At 40.4% G+C, this 16,044-nt stretch overlaps 2 protein-coding genes across 2 annotated transcripts; both read right to left on the bottom strand.

The window, feature by feature from the left end:
• Positions 1–1,290: 1,290 nt before the first annotated feature.
• On the bottom strand, positions 1,291–4,250 carry camk2n1a (calcium/calmodulin-dependent protein kinase II inhibitor 1a). Its single transcript, XM_020633976.3, has 2 exons — positions 3,764–4,250; positions 1,291–3,092 (listed from the first exon to the last, which is right to left on the bottom strand). The coding sequence occupies exons 1-2, from the start codon at positions 3,930–3,932 to the stop codon at positions 3,022–3,024; spliced, it is 240 nt and encodes a 79-aa protein (XP_020489632.1). The 5' UTR covers positions 3,933–4,250; the 3' UTR covers positions 1,291–3,021.
• Positions 4,251–10,508: 6,258 nt separating this feature from the next.
• Positions 10,509–16,042, bottom strand: mul2 (mitochondrial E3 ubiquitin protein ligase 2). Its single transcript, XM_020633994.3, has 6 exons — positions 15,930–16,042; positions 14,614–14,765; positions 13,304–13,391; positions 13,091–13,211; positions 11,673–11,904; positions 10,509–11,537 (listed from the first exon to the last, which is right to left on the bottom strand). The coding sequence occupies exons 2-6, from the start codon at positions 14,728–14,730 to the stop codon at positions 11,031–11,033; spliced, it is 1,065 nt and encodes a 354-aa protein (XP_020489650.1). The 5' UTR covers positions 14,731–14,765; positions 15,930–16,042; the 3' UTR covers positions 10,509–11,030.
• Positions 16,043–16,044: the final 2 nt, after the last annotated feature.

Raw genomic sequence — 16,044 nt, 5'->3', positions numbered from 1 at the left:
CATACTTAGAAATAAATAATTAAACAAAGAAAAAATTAACATCACATTCTGTAGTTATTCTTGAGTTAGCTCATTGTAGGTTTTCTGTCTCTCTGAATCACCTTTCATACAGATAGTTGAGATTCGGTAGAGTACTGTATGCGGGCACTTGCTAGCATATATCTAAAAGTAGAGGATAAATAGTTTCAGTGTAATTTTCTCCCACTCCAAATGGGCGTTGTTTAAATGTAAACTTGACACAGTACTGAAGACAAAAAGCTTTATCATAGATAACAGGCCATTTATGACTTCCATCGATTAACAGTGCCCTGGGACTTCTAAACATTTTACACTCTTTTTTAACTTGTTATTCAAACATACTTATTTGGGCTTTTTATAGTTGGATGAATATTAATGAAGGGTAAAAAAAAGGCACAACTTAAACTGAGGACAATTGGTTGCATCTGATCTGAGTAAAGGGTTTTACAGCAAAGCATTTATAATTAACACAAATACCATTTTAATGTCCTCTCTTTCCGATTCAAATATACGCACAATGTTGTGTTGGTTTATTGCAAACAACCTCACTATAATTTAATTTAATTTGCAGTTCTAACATGACAATTTATGGAACTGTTTAGAGGTGATTATCATCCAGTGCACTGTACATATGTATCCAGGCATCCACCAAAGCCAGGGTATTCTCTCTTCTGTCCAATGCTGTTGGACAAGACTACCCCAATCCAACCCACATGCTGAAATGAAAAGGTTCTGAATCATTTCTGATAGGATTGTGTTCATTCATTGGACCAGAAATGATGGGAAACACTGTAATAAACTACAGACCATGATGATTTAAGAGCTACTAGTGAATGATGTGGGTTTTTCTTGGTGCGTCACAGTTGGTGCACCATCCAGGCCTGCTGTAGTCTTAGTGTGTGAGCTGCTGTATGAGGACATTGCACATGTAGACTGTGATAGATGATCATGTGGCCAGTAGTGGCTTCCTCAGGCTCTGTACTTGAATAGATTCACTGTAGGCCAGCATGGAGTTGTTTAACAGCTTAACAGATGGATCACTGTTCCTGCCCTAGTCTTTAATTAAGGATCAGAATTTACTGCTACTGAGCTCATACTAAGTCTAACGGCTACAAAGAAATGAGAGGTCCTTTGCTTTCCAATGCTGCAGCTACATGTATGTTTTCTTTCTTAAATGCTGAGGTGCTTTTACAGAAAGAACCAGCCCAGGCTTCTTTAAGGTTTATCTTAAATCAAGATTCCTTGAGACAAAAGCCAAACCAACGAGCCAAATTAACATTTTCTTTCACCATTTATTAATTCACCAAATACAGTGAAAATGGCATCATAATATACAATGACTCATTCTTAGAATGTCATGACATTTTTGTTGCTTTTTTGCTTCATAAAACGATGTTTCATTATTGAAAATATTAAGGTTTCATGCACAACAAACCATATCCAGTTTCTTTAAAATAATGGTACAAAATAAACAAAATAAAAAAAAACAAACAGAAAAAAAACTATAATGTCCAAAATCGGTCAAATAACGACGTGTTATTTGAGGATACTCGTAAACAGTGCAATATACTCTAAAACTGCGATTTTCTAACAAATTCATCAACGAAGCTCAAGTCACAGTATACGATTTCTTAATAATAGTTTAACATTGATGTGTGCAAAAACCCCAGACACATTCAGTAAGTCTTTTAAAAAACTCAACCTCTGATATAGAACGAGACCAGTCCACCTAAATCTCAGATTCCCATCCATGAAGCCCAGTCTCATTCTGAATATCCGCTCTGAAGTAGAAATATTTTTGTTGATGAACTGTAAGACGATAGACTAGCATATCATTTAAATAACAAATATTTAGATATAAAAATACAAATATGACTTTTGTTAAAAAGAAGCGTGCCAGGGTAAGAGTAGTGGCACCTACCTTGGCACCGGAGTGAAAGTTCATGCAAATAGATGGAGAAAAAACTCATCGAGGACAAAACACGAATAATAGCTAAATCAATAAAACCAAATTATTATTTTTTTTCCCATCAATTTCATGACTACTATTTTAAACATTGAGTATAATCTCCACATCTCTGCTGGCCTCTGTAGATATCTGAGCATTTTGACAAATGCAAACCAAAAAAAGAGAAGAAATTAAAGATATGTGCCGTGTAAATCAGCTACATGGAGGTGCCATCCTACACCTTTGACCACTTATGGGTAATTGCAGAAGAAGATTGTAGCCCGTGTTGGTTCAGTTTTAAACTGTGGCCTAATGCTCTTTAAAGGGCCAGGAACAAAAAGGGCTCTACTAAAGAAAATATTAACATTGCACCATCCCCGGATATATGTTTTTACATACAATAGATCTCCTCTATTTAGCAGACTGGAGAGTTTGGTTGGTCTGTTTTTCAAAAGCGTTAGCAGTAACAGGAATGCATTGGACCAGTGCTGAAAGGACAGCTCCTTTGAATGCACCGTCGCCGACTGAATCAACAAAGCAGAGCCTAAAGGGGGGGGGGCGTCTGAGAGCTCACTCTACCTACTGTACAACTTATTGAAATAGGACTGGGATTTTTAGCTTCAGCCTCCAGTTGCAGTGTTTTGTTGCTTACAGCGCGTTTGGAAAAAAGAGATGGTGGTGAAGTAATGACAAGTTCATCCATCTTTAAAGTCAGCAGAGGCTGAGACACAGAGCAGGGTCCGCCATCTCAACATCGTGCTGCGCAGCACTAGTTTAAAATCGGGATTCGTTTGGAGAATTGCCAGCAATCCCATGATAATTCTTTGTCTTTTCCAGAGTCTTTCTCTCTCTTTCTTCACCATCTTCTTTCCTCATTTTTCTTCCTTTAGCCTTCTCCATTTCCCCTCATTTGCCCTTTTCTTCCCGTCTACCTTTGAGTCAAGCCAACCTCGCTTCGTGCCGTCGTTTTCTCCCGCAATCCTCGAACATGCACAGCCGGCAAGTGCTTCAAATCGGTGATCAAAATTAAAAAGTCTGCAAGGCATCGTTCATGTTTAAACACCGGGTGAAGACTTGTCTGTCATCCCCTTCAGGACCTCGTCTATTCGGTCGTCCTCGATCACCACTGTTGGGGAGAAAAGTGGGGAAAAGGAGAATGTTTACTGACACCAGGACAGCTTAGATTTTTTTACAACATCCTGTGAAATAATCAATGCATTGTGTCTCATCATAGGTCATGATTTCTGTCCACAATGGCTTCAGACTAATGGCCTATAGTAGAGGGGAATATGGCGCACTAGAAAAAGAAATGTAGTGCGGTATCAGGTGAATAAATAAATAAATTACAGCACTGTTGCAAATCCCTGATATCGAGTACGCGCACTTTGTGCAAAAAAAACCCAACTCATTTCCGATAATGGCCACGAGTCAGGCTTTTATCCTCACAATTAAACCCTATTATTTGATGGGGTGTGTCCGTGCATGAAGAGATAATGTGTCACTCGTGCATAAATGTAAACAGTCTGGGTGTCGTCGACCACAGACTGGCGTGCATAGTGATGCATTCAGTGTTTGGTGCATTTTCACACACTTCTATAGCATATTAGAGATGTTTACCTGAACTTAAAGAAATTCTATTTTCAATATTACAGTAAACTCTCTCTAAAAAAAAAAGGAGTACACTGTAGACTCAACATATTCACGTTGTCATTTTCTGTCACATTAATCATTCTGATCGTGTAACAAAGTTAGTGACAGCATTCTTAAGTGTGGATCCTCTATTTAACCATTCTTTACCTCGCTTGGCTCTGCCGATCTGTCCAAGCTTCGGGGGTCTTTTCGCCTGCGACGCGCCGAAAAAGGCGCTTGTGTCCTGCAGTCCGCAGCTAAAGGACATCTGGCTGACCTCGCTGTCCGCTCCGTAGCCGCTCATCTTCCCCTCGTTGTATGGCAGCACCTCGGACATTGTGGCACGGGCAGAGTAGGGTCACCAGCGAAGGTTAAAAGGTTAAAGGATTCCTTAAACCGCTTTAAGCTTAATGCAGCCGTAGATCCGCGTTAGAGGTGCAGGCTGCAGCGGTTGTCTCCTGCTTGGATCCGTTTTTGTGTGTAAAACTCGATGCGGATCAGGGGGCGCAGGAAGTCTGAAGTCCCAGTGTTGTTGTTGTGGTCTCTGGTTTGTGTTGCAGCGGCAGGTAGAGACAGCTCGCGTGTGTATGTGTGTGAATCAGAGAGCTGTGTTCGCCTGTGTAGCTGGCTGATGTCTGCTGAGGAAAGTGGGAGATCCCGGGATCATAAAGGAAACCCAGGCAGGATGGTGAAGTCATCCATCCGGGTTTGAAGCGCGCGCGCGTGCGTTGTGTGTGTGTGTGTGCGTGCGTGCGTGCGTGCGTGCGTGTGTGTGTGTGTGTGTGTGTGTGTGTGTGTGTGTGTGTGTGTGTGTGTGTGTGTGTGTGTGTGTGTGTGTGTGAGGTGGGGGACTCAGAGAGGTTGAGGAGCAAGAGTGACACCAAGAGGAGAGAGATGAAATAACAGCAGTGAAGCAGCAACGCTGGGAGGTTTTGAAGTTTGGAGACTCTTCTATAGGAAATCTGTGGGAAATGCATCGTTAGCCTCTAGAGAAGTTTAATGTGCACCGAGGTGAAATGTGACCCAAAATTTGCCTAATTTTAACTTCTTCTTTTTTCCAATCTGTTGCTTGTGACTCCTTTACAGTCAATTCATATCTATATTGTAGGAGTGTCCCTTTTAAAGTATCTGAAACAAAAAGAAGAAACAGATTGCATTAACAAGAGAAGTAACCCCTTAAAAATCTTGAAAATCTTCTATATTAAGGATCTACTTATCATAAGCATCTGACGAGAATTACGAAAATAAAAATAAAAAATACATTTGACATGATTACAATTTAGACTTTTTTTTAAAGATATGTAGGCCTACATGGCATTTCAAATATTAAAACATAAATACAGAAGCATGTATCACAAGTTCTCCTTGTGATTCAGCTGTAAAATTATGAATTGCTTATTCCAGCACCATGGACAGAGCCATTATTATTAATGAACTGGCTTGATTTGAAATTACGTCATTCCTCCCTGCTCTCTTTTTGAAGACACTGTTTCATGGTCTTGGCCGCACAGCATATGGTGTCTCACTCACAAGCAAAGACAGAAATCTATTATTGGACCGAACCTGTCCTCACAACCTCGGGCCAGCTGACCCCCTCTATATACATGGAACAACCTTTCCATTGAAGCAGCGTTCCTCTCTTAAAGCAGCCAGCCTGCATAGCTGACTGTAAAAATGACCATCTGACAGGAGATCAGTGCGGCTGAAAAAGGTTCTGAGGTTTTTTTTTCCTGCAGGGATGAGACATTTGGGAGGCTGTAGAGTCAAAACAAAGCAAGCTTTTTATTTCAGCTGGCTGCCTTCACACAGAAATATGCCCCTTGTGAAAAATATGATTTTGTCCAGAAAGCAATACTTAAAACGAGGAAAAATGCAGCCGACATTTTCATTCAACCCAGAAAGTCTATTTCATGCATGGCAGAGGATAATGCTGTAGTTGACTGGTTACAGCTCACTCTCGTATACTCCTCTATCTTTATTTCGATCTGTTTGTATGAATTCATGTCCTATTAATGCATCCTCCTAAATTTACATCTTTTCTTTTGTTGTTCATCTTGCATACTGCCATTATCATTATTAGTTGTTATAAGATGAGACATATTTTTACTATTATTATTGGGCTCATAACAACGAGTCTGTAAAGTCTCGATTGTTCTCACTCTTTCTTCTCTCTATCACACTTTCTAGGCCCCGCCAGTCTTGTGTCCAGATTGGTGTTCTACCGATGAGTCTGCTTCTGCTCAAAGTGTCTAGTTAGAGGGTTTTTTTCTTGACACTGTTGCAAGGTGCTTACTCATGGTGGATTCAGTTGGGTCACTTTAAATTATATAGCAAATAGCCTTGACTGGGGTGCCGGCAGCCCAGTGGTTAGTGTGTGCGCCCCCTATGTGAGGAGGCTATAGTCTTTCGAGCCGGCGACCCAGGTTTTGAAACTGTGGCTCCTTTCCCGCATGTCATTCCCCAGTCTCGTTCTCCCCCTGATTTCTGACTCTATCCTGTCTCTACAATAAAGGCACAGAGAAGCCCAAAAAAACAATCTAAAAAAAATCAAATATAGCATGGACTAGGCCTGCTCCTTATATAAAGTGTCATGAGTTCTTTTTTGTTGGAAGCTGGTTGTTTAATCATACAAACTGACAATTGATAAAAAAAATCAATTAGACTGCCTCAGAGATCATAAACATTTCACTTTCTCTGAATGGAAGTCCCAAGGCATGACTCACAAACCTCCGCTTACTCAATAAACTGCCGCCTCCAGCTGTCACAGAGCGGGGCCATTCATTCACGCTGTGAATTTCACATGATGTCATGAGTCAAATCCAACCCGCTGCTCCACATGTTACCAGGTGCTGCTTTATGTACACCGTTAAGGAACAAAAGTATGTATGTTTTGCACAAACTGGACACCTCATACATTATGTTGCAAAGACTCCTTATTTGTTCTTTCTCTGTTTTGTTCAATTGATCTCTCCAAGTCCAGATACTGTGATTTCTCCTCTCACCTCTTCCTCCATCTCCTCCACTTTAGCAGGCAGCACTTCTTAATGATCAGGCTCACTCAATCATTCGCTCACTTCTGACAAGGGCACACACCCGAAGGAAATAAGTGTGTGTGTGCATGTGTGTGCTCTCGAAGCACTGCCACCAATTACAAGTGAATCACCCTGCTGAGTCACTCACTCCCTCCCCATCTCTGGCTTCAAGCGAATGAAGCACTGCTGAGCTGACACACACAAAACACACACACACACACACACACACACACACACACACACACACACACACACACCATGTTACCCATTGAAGAAAAACCCCCCAAAAAAGCAGACACCAATAACCCTGATCAATTACATGAGTACTAGCTGGGATTAGTGTGTGTGTGTGTGTGTGTGTGTGTGTGTGTGTGTGTGTGTGTGTGTGTGTGTGTGTGTGTGTGTGTGTGTGTGTGGCTTTTTTTCAGAAAAACAAAAAATGCTTGTTAGAGGACAAAGAGAAAGATTAGATACACACTCCATCCATCGTCTTAAAACAAATGAAAATGCCGTGCTTATCTGCTCTCCTCATCATGAAGATTAATGCTGTTTGCTTTTTTGCACAAACATCTTTCGATAGATGGTGGGGACACTGAAAGATATCATGCCCTTGGATTGGTGAACACACAGCTGTGGTCTGCAGCATGAGAGTGCTACACAGAGGTAGCTGTACGCTCACCCTTTTTTTTTTTTGCATCTTATGCACAGGAGCATCCAAAAAGGGGATGAAAGGTAAATGTTTCATGTTGTCTAGTACAATATCGGTGTAGAAAATGTATCACCAAGTTCTACTCTATTTGTTGAATTTGAGATCATACAGGTCAGATAGACTGTATGATTTCCATTACCAATATTAATGATAAGTTAATGCATTGGGAATATTTTAGAACACAAGGATGACAGGGCCCATTATGCACAATTAGTACTCTTTCTTTTGTGATAAAAACGTCACATTTAAATGAAAAAATCATGCACATTACTCTTGCTGGCATCACTGATGTGTTCAGTGGAACGCACTTGATAAAGTTTCAGAGGGACCAAAACGCTGTGATTTTAAACAATAAATTGGTAAAGCCGAGGAATAGTAGACTGGTGTCCTACTTCATGAGATGGTTGGATGTGCGAACCCCTCCTTTAAAACACATTTTCGAGAGTTCTAATCGGCATCAAACCATCCTAAAATGATCATGACCAAACAAAACCATCGTCGTTGTCATCATCATTATCCTCAAGTGCGTAAGTATTTATGAAAGAGCTGGGACTTCAGCTTTTTCTTAAAGGTGCAAAGGGACTCTGCAGATGAAATGGAGTTTTGAAGTTTGTTCCACCACCGGAGGCGACAGAGGAGAAGAGTCTAGTTAGAGACTTAGGACCCTGTTGTGAAGTTTGGATCAGTTTCTAACCTTTATAGTCCTTAAATTCAAACACCTACTTGCACACCTTGTCTAGGAATCAAAGATTTTTGATTGTTTGTTTGTTTCTTAAAACCTGCAGGAATTCATATTTTGGACTGATTATTTGTCAGATTACTTTGTGTTATGCGGATGGTGTTTCTAGTTTTGAGGATAGATACCTCTAGAAATATCTGTGGCAAATTGGGGATGAGGATCCATGTCTGACCCGTGTGTTTCCCTTTAATATCATCCCTGTTTCCATCTCTTCGGGGAGGGAGCGCTTGGTTTGTCGACGAATGGAGAGGCACTGCAGTCACACTAATGTTACAAAGTAGGTCACTTATCCCATGTTTCACTGCGCGCTCACAGCAGATGGGTGACAGCGGTAATTGGCATGAGGGACGATATCATGCTGTATTGGCTCACTCTCCTGAGAGACTGCATCTCTACCTTTCCTCCTGCTGTCTCCTGAGTGTCTGCCAGTGCCAACGTTCAAAAAGACATCCACCTCACTGCTCCCTGTCACGAGCACAAGAACAAAAGGTCACAGTGAGTCATATACTCAAAAATGTATTGAACTTTTTCTGCAGATCTTGAGCTTTGCCACTTTAGTCTCAGTCACTTGAAATAAGGAACACATCATTTTACTGAAGAATATAAAGTATTTAGCAATGCTAGCTATAACGTGCTGATGGATGTTTAGCAGGTAGACTGATCTAAAACTGCTGACTTGCATAACAAGGCAGTACAGCTGAAGTTGATTTGAAGGTAAACCTGCATTGAGGGTTCTTTGTCATAAACCAAAGTTCAATAAATGAAAACTGTAATGATAATGGTGCTTGTCAGGAGGCCACCAAATTCATCCTTTGGGTTTAATTAATTTTGGTATCACATTTAATCACCAGGGGAGGGAAGGGGAGGGTATTTTTTCTACCAGAATCCCACTGGGACATCACAAGTTGAGCAAATTTGTAAACGGAGCACTGTTCTCTGGACTGGATGGGTTTATTTCACATTTTGTGGGTCAGTAGACTCTCAGGCTACCCAAATATATGTTCAAAAACACTGTAAAAGAAGATTTCTCCTAATATGTCTCCTTTAAGTATATGTGTGTCTAACCAATATTCCATATCATCAGCTGTCAGAACATATTAAAACAAGATATGCAAGTGAATGTTAAATGATTTGGAAACCATTAACTGTACTGTCAGTACAGTGACTGTCTCACTACCTCACATGAAGAAATATGGACACCTAGTGGCAGAAGCTTTTTCTTTGTTCAGATATACATCCTGAATAAAACCAAAAGTAGTTTTGATAATGGACAAAGACAATGAGGACACAAGGAGAATTAACCTTTTTTTCCCTCTATATCATCTGTACTATTAAAGCAAAAATGTGTAACTGCACATTTTAGCCACATTTTCAAATCATTTACTCTCTCCTGAGGCAAATGTGTGATTCATATTTTTCTTCTTCTTGTAATGTTTTTTCAATATCCAATTAAATAAGAACAAACAACTCAAACACCGTTGTTTCTTTCCCATGCCCCTCGGAGGTCAGCGGGTGCTACAGTAATAGTCTGCGTCTCCTGAGAGCCACAGCTGCTGTTCTGCTGAGAGAGCTCATGAAGAATTTGTCAAAGGGAACCCTTATGACCGCTGAGCTAGATTTATGGGATCCTGTGTCTCCCACCTGCTCCCTTTTCACCCACACTCAGGCCCTAACCCCCCGCTCTCCACACCCAAACACACGCACCTATTAATTTTCTCACTTTGTGTGCTATAAAAGGCAACCTGGAGGTGGCTTTTTATTTTACTGTCCTTCTCCACATCTTCCCGACGCTTGTTACAGCTAACTGAAAGAGTAGGCTTGATGACTCAATTCACTCGAGTCTTTACAGACACCAGGTGCTGTTAACAAGGATGTGTGCTTATGGAAAAATAAAAATAAAACATCATGAATTGATCTCATCCTGAGAGAAGGATGGATCTTTTCAGACATGAGCTGCCTCCCTGATGTTAAATAGCAGCCATTCGATGTAACAGCTGCTGTTCTGATGTCTGTAGATTATTTAGAAATGCAGACAGGCAGAACACCAAATCTCAAATCATATGGGATCTTTAATACAGATATAATGAGGATGATGCATATTACATGTGAACCTCACAGAGACCTGTATACTCATTGCACTTGTATAACAGATTAGAAAAGTCAATGAGCCGGGCACTGGTGGTGCAGTGGTTAGTGCGCGCGCCCCATGTATGGAGGCTATAGTCCTAAAAGTGGGCGGCCTGGGTCCGAATCCGGCCTGTAGCTCCCTTCCTGCATGTCATTCCCCATTCTCTCTCCCCCAGATTTCCAGCTCTGTCCACTGTCCTCTCCATTAAAAGGCACAAAAAGCCCAAAAATAAACCTTAAAAAAAAAAGAAAAAGGAAAGTGGATGAGCAAGTTTGCACCATCAAGCCAAACACTACACAAACGGCTCAGTGAATCTTTTTATTGAATTTCTTTCAACAAACCAACATTTCACACACAATCCCACCCTGTAGTTCATAATCACCCCTTGTCACGGCATGTCTTGGCACTACATGTATTTTTGTTTCAGTAACTTCCAGCATCTCAAACCGAAAGCGATTGTAACAATAGTTTAGCATCTGATGATGAGACTTAAGTTATTTAGACACACACAGTACATCCATTCTTAGCAGCAACCATATAAATTAAGAAAAAGGCACCAGACAAACTCTTAGGAAAATAAACATTTATGATGTATTAATGTTCACCCTTTTCCCAAAATGGACTTCATTTTCCTGTATGACCAATTCAAGACATATGTCCCTCACTGGGAAATTTCTGTTGTGCCGTGATGAACAAAATTATTTGCACGATATCATTATGATTCATGTATGTTCTTTTAATACACAATAATCTTCATAAAATATTTATTTTTTTAGTTCTAAGTGCAACCGTTGAGGCCTTTTAAATGAAAAGGTCACACTGGTGTGTCAAACATGGTAAAGAGGCACCACCCTTGTGATGTTCTGTCTACAGATGGGGCATGTGCGTTTTGGAAGCGCCTGGTAACAGCTATGGCAGCAGCAAACATGTCCGCAGTCCAATAGAATACAGTTACGTGGCTGAGTGAGGCAAATCACGCAGGCATTCTCTGTGTTTTCTTCATTGTCTTGATCGAGGCCTTGCACTTGAGCAGACACTCTCGGAAGTTCAGCCTGGAGTCTCTCAAAATCCCTCCTCTCCTGCTCCTGCTCCCAGCGAACTTTCAGTTGGTTGTAGTAACGTCGTCCGACCCAGAGGAGGGCCGCTGCTCCGGCCAAAGCAGAAGCAATGGCCAGAACTTTCCACAAAACTGCCGAGCTCTCCTGCTCTCCTCTAAGAGTGTCAAAGTCTGTCGTGCTCAAAAAATACGGCGAGCCATTAGCGGGCGGTCGAAGATTCAGGGTGCCGTCTGTGTCCAGAATCAACTCACCCACACCTGTAAGAGTCGCTCCCACCTGGGAAAAATGAATATTTGTTCGTGTTAATACTCAATCATATTGTAAGCTAAATTAATGCTTTTTCAAGTTTATAAAAATTCAGTTTTGAGATAAGACAAAACACAATTGCTAAAATGTGACCCAGCGACTGACTTTGAGCATTTCTTCTGTCTCCAGCTGCCCTTTAAGTTTCTCCCCACTGAGGTATTGTCCTACGATGTCCCCCAAGCCGTAATTGACCTGGTGGAACTTCTCGTGAGTGATCTCCATGTGATCTCCTAAGGCCTGCAGAGGACTCAGGACTTTGACGGTGGTATCATCTGATCCGACTAACAGGAACGGCACTGCATTCACTCGCTGGTGCAGGACTCGTTCACTGTCGCTCCTACAGCAAGTAACAAGAAGAACAACAACAGGTCTCCTTAGTACCAAATATGATGACACAGACAAAATGTTAAATATATTTCAACTTTGGGTTTGCTCAGTAGTTTTTGCACTCCGTTAGAGGTCACACTCGCAGCTGAATGAAGTCCACTTCATCAAGGTGTAGGGTAGAAATACAGCGGCAGGCTTTGGGAAAAACTTCCCTCTCGCAGGTGGAAACAGGAACCACCTGTGTTACCATGGTTTCTCAGCGCCATCTTGCAGGAACGGCTTTTTTTTTTGTAGCTAATGCATTCTATAAAAATATTTATGTAGCCTAGATTCTTCTTATTCTTCTTTAGTAAGTTATATTAGTGTAGACTAATATATGGCTTAATATTGCGGACCCTTCGCGAGGACGTGCAAACGGAGGGGTAGTGGGTAGGAAGAGGGTTTCGGGGTTGGTTTGAAAAAGGGCTAATGTCTGAAAAGATTAAGTGACATAGCTTGAATGATGGATCATATAGAAAGCCTGCATTATAAAGAAGTTTGTTGAATTGTAAGTCTGGGAGTGTTAACCTGTCAGGAAGGATTTAAAGCCTCGTCTTGTAATGTGAGGATTTCCATAATAACCAATTTCTGAATTGGATGCCATTTAAGATAATATCTAACTGTCACTACAAAGTGAAGGCTTCAATGTAAAGTAACACGATGCTCTTTAAAACTTCATTAATGGTTGCCAAAGTTTTGTTTTCAACACTTAAAAACCTTGCATGTGTGCCTAATTTTACTAATTTTGAGAGCTGGGATTTTTTTATTTAAGCTGAGATTCTTCTGCACGTTTGATTGCCGTGATACAGAATAATATCTGACGTTAAAAATAACAACCAACTTTCTCCTGTCTAAAATTCAAGCTTGCCCACAACACTGACCAACAACATGCCTGTTCCACATTCATACTGGCTTCCTTAATGGAATATGGACAGACTCTTTAAGGCTCAAACCAGATAAACAGAACTTCACCAGTTCAATTACAACTAGGAATGTATTTAGTATGTAATCCCTTCCTTTCTACCCTTTTGTTTCCTGTCTGTCTCACACTGTTCACTATTAACTTACAATTAAAAATGTCTATAAAACAACATAACCCAAATGATCACATGGTTTTACAATGCTTCATTATATTATTGGTTTGATTAAGTTCTTACCAAGTGCGTGAAAGGCTGTTCCAAACCAGCCTGTGTTCTGTTAAGTTGAATTTCTGCAAAACACCAACATATTCTTTTTGGAAGTGACTCGTAAGAGGCTCTCCGACTGGTTGCACAGTACCTACATGGTGAACACACAGAAAGAGAATATGAGACAGATGTATATTTGTACACGTTTTCATTTGCTTTACAAAAAGTAAGATCCCTGTTTACCTTCAATGACAGCGTACTGTAAACATGCTCCTGGAGTAACTTTCAAAATGTCCCGGAGTTTGCCGTCTATGTTCAAGTGCGGAGCATCCTGAGAAAAAGAGACACAGACTACTTGTATATGTATACACATACTTTAGATAGGCTTCGTATTTTTATAAAATTGGCCTGTGCATGGCACAACTGTCACACATAGCACTGCAGTGTCAGAGCGTCCTACGCTACAGCATCCTACCTAACAGCAACTCCTTACTGGCAGTTCTTCCTGCATGCACGATCAAATCTCTGCAGATTGATCCAAAATGCAGCAGTGTGACTGGTCTTCAACATCCCAAAACACCACGCTGTTCATATCACTCCACTGGCTGCCAGTTGATGCTCCGAATTTAAAACCCTGTTGCTCGCTTTTCAACAGCAATATCAGCATCTCCCCCTTGCCTAAACTCTATCAAACAGGTCTAAGCTCTGCCAATGACAGGCGCCAGGTCCACCCTTCACAACAGAGCTCTAAGTCCCCCATTGGTTGAAAGAATAGCCAACCTCCATTCGATCTACAGAGTCCCTTTCCACCTTTAAGAAAAAGCTAAAGACACAGCTCTTTCACAAATACCTAACAATTAATGAGTGATGTGGCTGACGACGATAATATTAAGGATAATATTGCTGCTGATTAGAATACTCATAAGAAGCTGTTGATGTTGTTGATGATTATAATGTGTCAAAAAAAACCACACTGTGCTTTGCTTCTGTGTACTGCCTGTCAGCACCTGTGTCAGATCAGACTTAAAGCCTTTTCTAAGCTCTTACTGATGCTGTTTTCCCTCTCTAGACCGTAGCTTGTGTTGGGCTTACTCTCAGGTGTACGTCACTTTAGACAAAAGCATCTGCTTCATTAATTTTAGAATTTACTTAGGGCTGTCAAACGATGACATGATTTTTATCACACAAATTCAATAGTTAATCTCGATTAATGGCATTTATGATAGCATGTTTGAAACAGCCCTACTTTCACATTCTTACTTGTTTTCTCAATTAATTAAAAAACAGTTCAAGTTTAATGTGCTTCAGTCACAAGCCTGGCAGGTTGAAAAGAGCTGACTTAGAAGATTGGACCCCACTGTTAACACCTTTTAGAGACATTAGTACTGATCTACTCTAATAGGATTTTAAGCATTATGTTAATGCTGAATATTGGTTAAATGGTTTTGCAACTAATCCCATTCCTTTCTTTTGCTTGGACAGCATGAAAGCAGAAAACATTTAAAAACGAGGCAGTATAAAGTTATGATAATTATACATGATCCATATCTCACATCAAGCTTATCTAGACTTGTCCGACTCTTCGTGTAGAGATAATAGCAGACGCTAGTGAGGCCAAGGCTGGCCCCAAGACACACTGCCTCGGTAATCTTCAGAGGAAATCCATCCATTCCTTCCGGGTTGATTTGTCCCTTTCCTGGAAGACCTGCACAAACAAACATGGGTCCATAACTAAAACAGTCATGTTTAAAGAAACAGATTGACTTTATGGTGACATGCTGTGATGTGTTTACTGTGTCCGTGGCAATAAGTATTGATTGATCTGAGTCAAGAACAAAAATTACATACACATAATATGCCAAAGACTCTGGTAATATACAGACTTCCTGACACAGAATGCATCACATTTGTTTACATTAGACTTAACCTTTCTCTGTATTTATAATGACAAAAGTATTCATATCGCTGTGTGTTTCAGGGGGCTTTGACTAACAGCTGTGCTACGAAAACTGCTGTAAAACTGCTAAAATAATATTATATTATGATATTATACTCAACCTCGATTTGATCAATTAGTAAAAAAAAAATGATGAAAACATCCACTACATATTGTTGGTATAATGGAACCTGTGTTTATGTATTTCTTTTTCATAGCTACTTTAACTTAATGGTGTTGAAATTCAAAGTATAACTGAGTTGAGGAAGTCACACACAAATAAAAAACATTTGTATTTTTAATTTAACATTATTTCCATCATGTTTACAACTTCCAGTGAGGCTTTGTTTACAGTCTCTTATGAACACAAATGAAATACTAGATATGTGGGGTTGTTTATATTACCCAGCCATTGTGTGAAGTGCAAAAGAGGAACAGATCAGTTTAATATAAATGACAAGGACTGTCACGGTTTACTTTCACCTGCAAAAGCCTTCTGTAAACACCGTTTTGTTTAACAAGCTTCAAAGCTGATTTTTATTTTCCCAAATATTGAATGCTGAGCTTGTAACACCAAACAAATGAAAACAAACACAAGGGTTAAAGTTCAAAACAATATAACTTCCCTAAAGCTGCGGTCACTACAGTAAGTGATACTGGCTGATATCAGATTATTGGTAATGTGCTGAAAGTCTACAGTCAATTTTATTAGCTTGTCACTGGACACATTAAGTATTTAAATGTCATTATTGTCTTTAGAATAGTTACAACTAATAGCATGCTAACGTTGCTATGGCAGCAGAAGTGACCTCTAAACGTGTTACAACCTAACGCAAGACAACAGTGTAAAGCAAACCATTCCTCCTGTCTTAAAGTCCTCTCATCATAATTGTACAAATCACAAATCAAATCGGGTTTTTCTTTTTGTTTTACCTGGTAGAAAAGAAACCTCTCAGGTGCACATGATACCGTGAAAAGTGTCGATCGTGTCACGTGACGTTGGTGACGACTACTGTCACGTGACGAAGTACTGCGCATGTCAGCTGCG

The sequence above is a fragment of the Labrus bergylta genome, chromosome 4 (assembly GCF_963930695.1).
Source record: "Labrus bergylta chromosome 4, fLabBer1.1, whole genome shotgun sequence".
NCBI lineage: Eukaryota > Metazoa > Chordata > Actinopteri > Labriformes > Labridae > Labrus > Labrus bergylta.
Note: the sequence above shows the minus strand (reverse complement) of the source record. Positions and strands in the feature narration are given on the sequence as shown.